Raw genomic sequence first — 10484 nt, 5'->3', positions numbered from 1 at the left:
CCTTACTCAGAAGAGAATCAGGCAGGAACATCTGGAATCTCGAATATATAGGTGTGTGTGTGTGTGTGTGTGTTCGCAGACAGGCAGAAGTGTGTGTAAGGACAGCAGGAGTTGGTATCAACACCAGGAATTCTCCCTTGAAGTGACTCGCTTGTGTCCTCACCACAGTTTCTGGGTCAGGACAGAAAGATGGAAGGTGAATTTTAGACCAAAGAGCGTCTCCCAAAGTGTCATACTGGTGGGTTCTCGTAGGATGGAGGAGAGGGGAGGCAAAAGACTCCAAAATCTCCTCCTCCTGGTATCCTCCCTGATCACAGGCAGCCCCTTGACAAACACTGAAGACTACTTATTGTCATTGCTCACGGCTGTGTCCCTCCCTGCAAGACTGCCGTCACATTTTCTCCGGAGAAGCAGCAGATACAAGTGAAGTTGAAGGATGAAGAGGGAAACACAAGGGCAGTCTTTTGGGGGACAGGAAGCATTTTGGGGCAGGGATTCTCCAGGTCCTTTTTTTTTTAAAAAAAAAGATATTATTTATTCATTTGACAGAGATCACAAGTAGGCAGAGAGGCAGGCAGAGAGAGAGGGGGAATCAGGCTCCCTGCTGAGCAGAGAGCCCGATGTGGGGCTCGATCCCAGGACCCTGGGATCATGACCGGAGCTGAAGGCAGAGGCTTAACCCACTGAGCCACCCAGGCACTCCTTTCCAGGTCCTTTTTAAAAATTATTTTAATTCTAGTATAGTTAACAGTGTTATATTAGTTTCTGGTATACAATATAGTGAATCAGTAAGTCCATACATCACCCAGTGCTCATCATCTCCAGGCACTTTCATGGGAAAACGTAGGACACTTAGGGTCAGAAAAGGAAGTCCTGAACTTGTACCTTGTATAAACAGATTTCTTTGGCATCATATTAGCTTCAAATATAGTAAGGAGGGTATCAAGGAGGGTAGTTCTGTTAGCTCCCAAAGTTCACTACCACCTCTTCTGAGCAGGAGAGGTCTGAGCAGTAACAAAATGAGAAAGCAGAGGAAATAAGAAATGAGAATAATAGGATCCCCTAAGTCAGACCAAGCAGAATGAAACTCAGCTGCTGCTTCTAAAATGATCAAGTTACTGTTCCAATGTTAATGGCAGCATAAAGAGAAGGGAATGGGAAAAGAACTTCAGGCAGAAGAGTGGAGCTGACAGATTAATAGCAGGGATTGGGAGAAGCCTTCCATTTATAGAAACAAAAACACATTTAGAAAAATATCCACAGTTAGGGGGCTCTAGGGACAACAGTGTGGCCAGGAAAAGCCCTGGATAATTCCTCCAATGTACCCCCATGCCCTGGCCATATTTTGAGAGCTTAGAAATGCACAAACATCATACAAGGTGTTTCCATTTCCTCAGTGGAGACGGGGCACAGCCTGTCTGATTTACATGGTTTCCTTTGTCTTTACACTCTTCCTGCTAAAATGCCAAAGCCAGTCTTGGCTTCTAGTATTTGTGACTGCAGGCATTTCCGCTCATGGCCAAGACTCACTCTTTTCTCCGAGTCTGACAACTTTGAGTTACCCTAAGCCAAGAGTCTAGTCCTTGGAAGATTCCCATTCTCTGGGCCTTCTCTGGATCTACTTTCCTGAGTAATCAGGCAGGCTCCTCTTGCCCCCCACAAACTGGGTCTCCCTCTAATATACTGTATCCTCTCATCCACTTGATGAGAATGACTCCCAGCTGTTTCTAACTGAACTTTTGTCCTGAACTCACTCTGGGTCGTGCCTTCCTCCCTCGGTCTTCCTTATGAGTGTCTAGCACTACTGCCGTCTCACGCCTCCTATCCAGTCCAACTGCAAAGCCCTACTTGTCTTCTCTCTCAAATATATTGTTGACCTACACATATCTGTCTCTCTGTCTCCAAGGCCACAAAGTCCAAAGTCACCCTCGTACCACCAGAGCCCTCTGGTGGGTTCTCCTCTGTCTCTGTGGTTCCCTACCTGCCCTCCTCCAACCTGTTCTCCATAGAAGCCTTCTACAGATCCATCCACAGGGAGATGCTGAGTCTGTCCCTCACCTTGTTTACCACTGTATCCCCATCACCCTCAAAAGCGCCCAGAACACTAGGTGTTCAACAAATAATTACGAAGTAACTGCTAGATGCCTATGTATCTAGATTTCTCACCCATGCCTAAATCGTAATAGGTCCAAAGCTAAAACATTTTCTCCCTGTTTCAACTCTTAAATATTTCTATTTTCTAGCCACCTATTCATGAAACCTCAGGAGTCTTTTACTCCTGACACATGCATTCAATGTTATTTAATCACAAGATATTACTTCCACATTTTTTTTCCTCACATCCTCCTTTCAATGATCACTGCCTCCACTTACCAACAGTGTCCTAATTGAGCCTTCTGTATGTATTTAGAAGTACCAGTTTCTAAACTGCAGCTGATCCAAAAACAACAAAAAAATTTTTTTAATGTAGAACTCCTCACCCTGGCATCCAAGGCTCTCCAAACCTCATCTTTCATCTTATTCCTACACATCCCTAAGTTCTAATCAAATAGGACTACTCATTGTTCATCTGGACGTGTTTGATCCTTTCCCTCCCCCCATGGCTTTCCATTCCCAATTATAAGTGTCAGACACATGATAGCTCAATAATGTCTGTGGAAAAACCTTCTTGTTGAAATCCTGCTTGTCCTACATGGTTCACCTTAAACACCACTTTCTTCACAAAGATTTCCTTAGTTGATTTCTTTCTTTCTTTCTTTCTTTCTTTTTTTTTTTTTCTAAATTTGACAGAGATCACAAGTAGGCAGAGAGACAGGCAGAGAGAGAGAGGAGGAAGCAGGCTCCCCGCGGAGCAGAGAGCCCGATGCGGGGCTCGATCCCAGGACCCTGGGATCATGACCTGAGCCAAAGGCAGAGGCTTTAACCCACTGAGCCACCCAGGCACCCCTCCTTAGTTTTCATCCAGAAGTCTTTTTTTCTCCCCTCTTCTTCCTAGTCTTTATGGCACTTCAACCTTCCACTGCCATGTACCCGCATTCGTGAATCTCTCTGTTCTCTGCTGGGCTAAAAGCGGGAACAATGCCTCTTTTCCTTTGTATCTGCTGTCATATGGAACAGGGTGCCCTGCGCAGGCAGATAGCCAATCAATATTTGTCGACTTAAACTTCTGTAATTCAGCTCTGGGATTCCACTATTTCTCTACCGATTCTTTCCCTGTTAAAGAAAAATAAATTATTTACCCAATATCAGATTTATCAGATTCCAATTATTTAATGCTGATGGCTGAGTGAATGAGACCCAGAACAAATGTCTCTCCCCAAACTGCCAAAAGAAATGTCACAGTAGTTCCTGCTTTTATAGCTTTCAATCAAGGAGCAAAAGCATATGGTCAGGGGTTATAAAGATAAAACAGGTTTATAAAAATAACAGAAATATCTGACCTAACACAAATGCTGAGCTTTTCAGAGCAGATTCAGCCCAGGAGCTAATGTAGAGAGGAGCAGGTTTCTTTGGAGTAGGTCATTAGGTCACAGCACCTGAGACTCCTCTGTAAAAACAAAGTATATCCACAACCACCTTTATTCTCAGGGGTGTGGGCAGAAGGAATACAACCACCCAGAGTGCCTACTATTATGCATTACTATTATTATTGTTGTTATTAGGTTCAGATTCAGACCAGTCTCCTGAGGCATTTATAAAATGAAATATCATGTTGCTGGGGTAGAGGGACAGTGCTAAGATGTGTCCCAAAGGCTTTGCTAGGCTCTGAGTAAGGCTGAGGGAGAGGGGTCCTGTGAGCCTTATGTGGATTTGGGGGGGCGGGGGGCTGGCACAATCAACTCTGACATCTGAGGGAGTAGGAGGCATTTTTTTTTTTTAAAGATTTTATTCATTTATTTGACAGACAGAAATCACAAGTAGGCAGAGAGGCAGGCAGAGAGAGAGAGGAGGAAGCAGGCTCCCCGCTGAGCAGAGAGCCCGATGCGGGACTCGATCCCAGGACCTGAGCCGAAAGCAGAGGCTTTAACCCACTGAGCCACCCAGGCGCCCCAGTAGAAGGCATTTTTAAAGAAGCCACATTCTCCTGCTATTCTCTATCTCCTGCCCTCAGAAGAGTGCTCCTCTAGCTACTTTTTTTCAGACTGACCTTTCTAACTCCCATCTCATCCCTCTTCACGTCTTCCCACGCAACCCAAAGGATGTGTAGCCTAGGAAAGCACAGACTAGTTTCATCAATAAATCAATTTATTTAAAAGAATATGTTACAATTAATTACACTAAGTGACATTACCAAACAATTTTAGAGTGGTTAGCTCTAGAACAAGGAATGAAAGAAACACTGTTAGCCATTATGTGTCTGTGTATTTTCTCTTCACATTTCTCAAATCACAAATAAAAAATACAAGATACTGCAGTGAAAATACAATTAGAGTTTCTCAAATAAATTAAAAGTATGCATGGCCTGGGGAAAACTGAAGCCCAGCTCACTGGCTTAAAAAGGGGGGGGGGGCATGATATAAAACTGGTGTCCAATTTAGCAGATGGCCAAGTGCCTCCAGCCCCCAGCATTCCCCTCTTTGCTCCTGCCCTTCCCAGAACCCTAAACATTCCCCACACTCGAGATTATTGCTGAGGAGTAAGCTGCTGTCCTGGTATGAGTGAGGCCTGGCATGACGTGCTCAGGGTTAGAGGGAAAGGAAGGAAGGAGGTGGAACTGGAAGGCAGGAGTTGAAGAAGCAAACCCACTGCCTCTCTTCTGAGTATCAACAGCGTTGTCCTCCTTTCAAAAGGAAGCTAATGGGACACAATCAATCTGGTGAGCGAACCTAGCAGTATCCTGGGCTCCAACAGCCCAAATGGTCTCTATGCTGAACTGACCCAGCCAGAGAGCACAATGGAGAGGAGGGGGCACAGTAGTCCCTCCAGGTCTGGAGACTTCAGGTCAACCAGGATGTAGTCTCCATGAGGAAAACTGCCTTCTAGGAGCCAGGACATAAGCTGGCAGATTCTGAGAGAGATGTCCCCTCCTGTCAATGCCCTGTACTATTGCTCCAAGCACTAGGTTTGGTGCTACAAGAGGAGATAACCAAAGCCACTAGCCTGGGTAATGACAGAATGAAAAAGGCCAGGCCTAGGAGCTGCCCTGAGCACACACCTGGTTGAGCTTAGGCTGAGGGCAAGGGTAGGGCAGGAAAATGGAAGAGAAGAATAAAAATATAAAGAGCAGAGAGCCCAAAGCATGGCCCTAGGAAACCTTTCTGTAAGGACAGGTTTCTCAGGGCCTGCATTTTCTCCTGATCTATACAAAACTCTGACCTTTTACCAAAGAGGACAGAAACTGAGTGCAGAGGGGAGCAAAACAGATCAGGAAGATCCTGCTGGTTCTGCAGGGACAAAGCAGAGGGGAGGGCAAGCCCCTCCACTTCCCAGAGACAAACTGCAAAAGAAGACTGGGCAGAAGTCTCCCTGGGCACAATCCAGGACTAAGAAAGACAGCAGAGATTAGGGAGCGGAAGTACAGAGCAACAGGGGAAAGGAGTGTCACACTAACACTGCTTCATGCAAAAAAGAGCTTGATCCTATGAAGCCACAGTGACCTCTGCCTGGTCCAGGAGGCCTGCTGTGGGTGGAAGAGGGGAAGATGCTGTCCTCCAGAAGCTCCCTCCTTCCCCCCTCCTTGATGTAACTGGGTGCTTTGTTAGTGGTATAGCTGCTAGTAGGGGCTGTTTGATTCTGCCCACAGGCCAATACCCATGGGGCCCTCACCCCGTCTCCAAAGCACCAAGTGAATGAATGCTCTGCCATGAAGGGACCAGAGCAGCATCCACCCCCCACCAAACGGGCCTCTATCCTATGGGCATCCATCCCCCCACCATCTCACATCTCACAATGGGAGGTCAGTATTTGGGATACTGCACGGACCCCGGATTTGCTCATTCCTCTCGCACTCTGAGGGAATATGGGCAAACGGCTGCTATGTTTACGATTTGAACAAAGCTGGAGCCGAAAGCCTCTTTAGCATCTTGGAGTGGGGAATCAGCATTATCTTCTTTCTAGGGTCCTTTGGCTCATTATTAAATTCATTTAAGCCAAAAGAAGTTAATCCTGTATCAAAACTTTCAAACCAGGGATCACTCTCTGTAACTTTAAAACATTTAGCATCCCTACGTCTGTATTCTGTGATTTCACCTATGTTTGGAGAAGGGGAGGGAAGGCAGGTGTCCTGTATGATCCCACACTGTCCTGGGGCAAGCAGCTGCCAGGATAACAGAGTGAGAGGGAAAGAAAAGTGGCCTCATGACGATCCGCAAAAACAAGTTACCGAAAAAGAAACTTCAAACCACCCCACCACTGCTCAGTAGACTGACTAAACCAAGTACGGTTGCCTCCCAGTTAGACAAAGCAAAAGATGCCACCCAATGGAGGTTTCTGTTTAGAAGGTAGAGAAGGGAAAAAGAAAAGAAGGCTCACAGACGTGCTTCGGTTGCATGGGAGCCCAACTTCATACCCCCAATGCAGTATCTCTAGAGCCGGGGGCTGAGAGTGTTGCCCCACCTGGTCCTGGGATACAGTTCTCAGGTCTCAAAAGCTCAAACTGCAAGGTGAGATGAGGAGCTCTTTGAGGGACAAAATGGTTTTCTTTCAGGCTCCTTTTCATTAAAAATTGAGATCCAACTCAAATCAGTCATATTCCTACTGGTTCTTCCTGGGTCCTCAGCTGGCTTGGATGAGCAGTAGATTGGTTGGCACAGACCACTGACTCATTCCAAGTTTCCCCAAGTCCTCAGGGATATCATCAGAGCCCTCTTCCCAACACGGCTCTTTAAGGAAGTCACGGAGAACATAACTGGTTATGGGTGATTATTGGTCAGGAATGGATAGGGAAAAGCTTAGATACTTAAGGGGCATTTCTTCCTTCTTTTCCCCTAAGTCCGATCTTTGTGCCTAAAGGTATTGGCTTTAACTCTGGTCCCTAATACTCTGCCTGCTTCAGAAATGGTGGGAAATGGGAAATTACAACCACGAAGTGTTTCAGGTTCCTGTGGCATCAACCTCCTGAGCTGACCCTCCCCTCCATTCTAGGCCAGTGGAGGAAGAACATTCAAGGGGCCCTCGGGAAGTGAGAAGGAGATGAGAATGTGGCTAGAAAGCCATGAGTGGGAGAGCGAGATGGACCAGGAAAGGTGTCTTGAAATCAAGGACCACACCAAGACTTTAGACTCTCCCTGCAGATCTGCAAGTCTTGCTGCCCTTGAGATATACATCTCTTTCTCCTCCCCAGCAGCCTTGTGGAAGATAAAGAAACTATGCTCCTTGCTCCTCAGACTCTAGGCAATGCATAAGCCAGAATCTTCACTCAGTACAAAAAAGGGGGGGAAAACCCAAGCAGGTTGTAAACTTATCGAGTCCTTCATGAGGAGAGGTATTTTCCTGGTAAAATATTTTTTTTCCTTTTTAAAGTTTGTTTCAAAATAAAGAGAGCAAGAGAGAAGTCATGAATTCTAGTGAAAGGTGTGTAAAAACACAAGCTAAAAAAGGTACTGCCATCAATATGAAATTTAAAAAGAAATATATATATGTATATACGTGCAGCTAATTTGTGTATATATAATTTTTACATACATACATATATATGTCTGAACAGTGCAAATGGATGGAGTTCATAGTTCCAGTTTTAAAAATATAGTACAAGGAGAGTCTGTTGGTATGAGGCCCAGGTGAAAGGACAAAGATACCTTTGGCGCATCGTTGGGCTTATTTTCCTGTCTTAACTCAGCTGACTCCTGGTGCTGACCAACCTGTTGTTCTCTACCAGCTTAATTCCAGAGACATGAGGGACTATTAATAGTATTTAGTTTAGGGCTTTTGAACATAATGACTTTTTTCCTTTTTCTCTTCTTTTGTGTTAACGGTTACTCTGTCTGACACAGGAGACGAAAGGGGTGAGAGGATGAGGGTGAAGAGGAGGAGATGAGGAAAGGCTAGGTGGCCACATCCCTCTGCTGTGACCTCGCCATCTGGAAAATGTTCTGAAAGGAAAACAGAGATCAGTTACTGAGGTGTCTGCATCTCCTCCCACCTGGAAGCCACCCTCAGAAAGGAGGAGAAAAATGTATGGCTACATGACTCAATCTGATTGGCCTCCTCCTCTTCTGTAACTTCCCATCTAGAAGCACAGCTGTGTAGACCCAGAAAGCAGCTTAGAGATTAATTATCTGGTTCAGCTTTCCCATTTTATAGATGACAAAAGACAGGAAAAATGGGATCTAGGGAGGCTCATTTGCCCAACGTTGCAGGGAGGAAAAAAGCTGGGAGAAAATACTGAACTGATTCTTGGAGCCCAGTGCTCTTTCTACTATACCAAGAATACAAATTTTTATAATCCTGACTTTATCTTCTGAACTTCGGAAACAATGTCTTTGAGAATCAGTAGCTAATTATTCAGAATCTTCCAAATTCTGCTCCAGCACTGGCATATTCAGACAGCAGTAAAACAGGAGCAGAACGTTCCCACACCACGCACTCTTGGTTAGCCCAGACAGGTTCTGTCATGACTCGTCTAGTCAGAACGGCTAAAACTGAGGACAGCTGCCCTTCTGGGTCAGGAACAACAAGGGAAGTAATTTGATTAAAAAACAAAAACAAAACCACTGCAGAGGAGGGTCCAGGAAGGCCTGGGAGATGGAATAGCTGACATCCAATGGCTACCCACTAGACAAGGGAGGAAGCAGGGCTTCTTTTGCACATTCCATTCAGCATCCAAAGCCTGAAAGAATAACCTCTCTAGAAGAATAAACTGTCTCTAATATTCCTTTAAAGACTGAGATGGAGGTGAAGGTCCCAGGTATTTGGCCATAGGCCTATCATTTTAAACAAATGATTGTTTCATCTCATTTAAACAAATGAGATAAAAAGTCAATTTAAGATTGTTTAGAATTACCTCTTTTCTCCACTTGAGCTCACAGAACACCCTCTCGAAGCATTCATGCATGTAATTAAACTGAAAAACAAAAACCAAATAGCAACACTGACTTCTCCAGATTAGGCATCACAGGGCCACACCTTTGAACTCCTGCCCTCCTTTACCGCACATCACCAACCTGCTCAGCCTAGAGGAAAAACCTGCAAGCATCACCAAAACAAACAAACAAACAAACAAACAAAAAACCAACCCAAATGAACAAAATAAAAACAAACAAAAACCCCCCAGGCCTGGTTCATCTACTATTCTCTGGCTCCTTCTAGTGGTAATTGTGAGTCAAACGGGATGTGAAACTGCCAATCCTAGTGAAGTCCTCCAGGAAAGACAGGAAGACACCTGGGGCTCTAGGATTCAAAAGACAACTGCTACCTCTACAGCTCTCCCCATTTATGCATTCAGCTTGAGAACTTCAAACCCAATCTACTTTCCCCAAGACTGTTTCCCTGTCTACTACTCACGTATGGTGTGAAGATTTTAACCCATCGAGGCTTCTTCTCTCCTCGGGCATATTCAAAGCAGAAGGCCATTCCTTCTTCATCTGTATCCCATCGCTGCATCTCATCCCATTCAAACGCGATTACCTGGTTCTAAACAACCGAGAATAAGAGTGTAAGTCCAAGAATGCTGGAGAGTATAGCTAGGATAGTTCTGAACCACACAGCAGAAGTGAAAGGAGTGAGATGTCTGGATCATTTAAGACTTTGACAGAAGCATCAGAGTTAGTAGCCAGGAAGGTAAGGATTAGTGTGGATCCAGTGCTGATTTACCTACCCCATCAAAATAGCTTTGATTTCACCTCCCCTCCCTACAGGAACTAAACCCCAACAAGTAAGTGAGCAACAGTGTCAATTCTAGTGCTCCTAGCTGCAGCCCCATGCTGAACTGTCACCTCCAGCTGTCCTTCTTCAGTGCAGGCATGCAGTTTAAAGTGCGTGATGCTGATGGCTGTGATGACATGTCCCTTCCTCCTGGAGTCACAGGCACAGTGGGGGAAGATGATTTCATTGTAGCCCTCACAAGTCCTTAGCATGTTGAGGTACTAAAAAAAAAAAAAAAGGAAGGCAAAAACAGTGTTACTATGGTACTGACCCACCACGAAGAACTGCTGGTATGACACCAGAGAAAGAACAAGGAGAATCCTCTCACCCAGCAACCTGAAGCCCATGCTTTGGTCTCATAACCAGCACTAAGAAGAGCCAGACTCCCGAACTAATTCTTTGTTCCACTTCCAGCTCCTGATTCTTTGTTCCACCTCCGCACTGCCAATCCCACCTCCTTTCTCTACCTTACTGGTACACAAATGGAGCCAGAACTCACAATGCCATTAAGTCTGCCTCTCCTTTCACTTGCCTCCGGGACGGGAATCAAACCCATCTGCATGATTAAGGAAAGGGAGCTAATATCTCCTTCCAAATCAAAAGTTATAAGGACCTCCATGAGGAGGAGTAAGCTACCCCAAATCTCATACTCATAACATGTTGAAGCTGAGAGAGACTGTTAA

At 45.2% G+C, this 10484-nt stretch overlaps 1 protein-coding gene across 1 annotated transcript in view; it reads right to left on the bottom strand.

The window, feature by feature from the left end:
• Positions 1-4227: 4227 nt before the first annotated feature.
• The window catches only part of SNX27 (sorting nexin 27), a 65244-nt gene continuing 58987 nt past the window's right edge, over positions 4228-10484 (bottom strand). Inside the window, exons 9-12 of the mRNA XM_032303647.1 lie at positions 9873-10022; positions 9442-9570; positions 8942-9001; positions 4228-8030 (exon numbers count right to left, since the gene is read on the bottom strand). Coding sequence (XP_032159538.1) covers positions 7983-8030; positions 8942-9001; positions 9442-9570; positions 9873-10022 — 387 coding nt within the window. The 3' untranslated portion in view covers positions 4228-7982. The remainder of the gene's footprint in view (positions 8031-8941; positions 9002-9441; positions 9571-9872; positions 10023-10484) is intronic.

Source organism: Mustela erminea, chromosome 10 (genome assembly GCF_009829155.1).
Source record: "Mustela erminea isolate mMusErm1 chromosome 10, mMusErm1.Pri, whole genome shotgun sequence".
Classification (NCBI taxonomy): Eukaryota; Metazoa; Chordata; class Mammalia; order Carnivora; family Mustelidae; genus Mustela; species Mustela erminea.
This window is presented reverse-complemented; position numbering and strand designations above follow the sequence as displayed.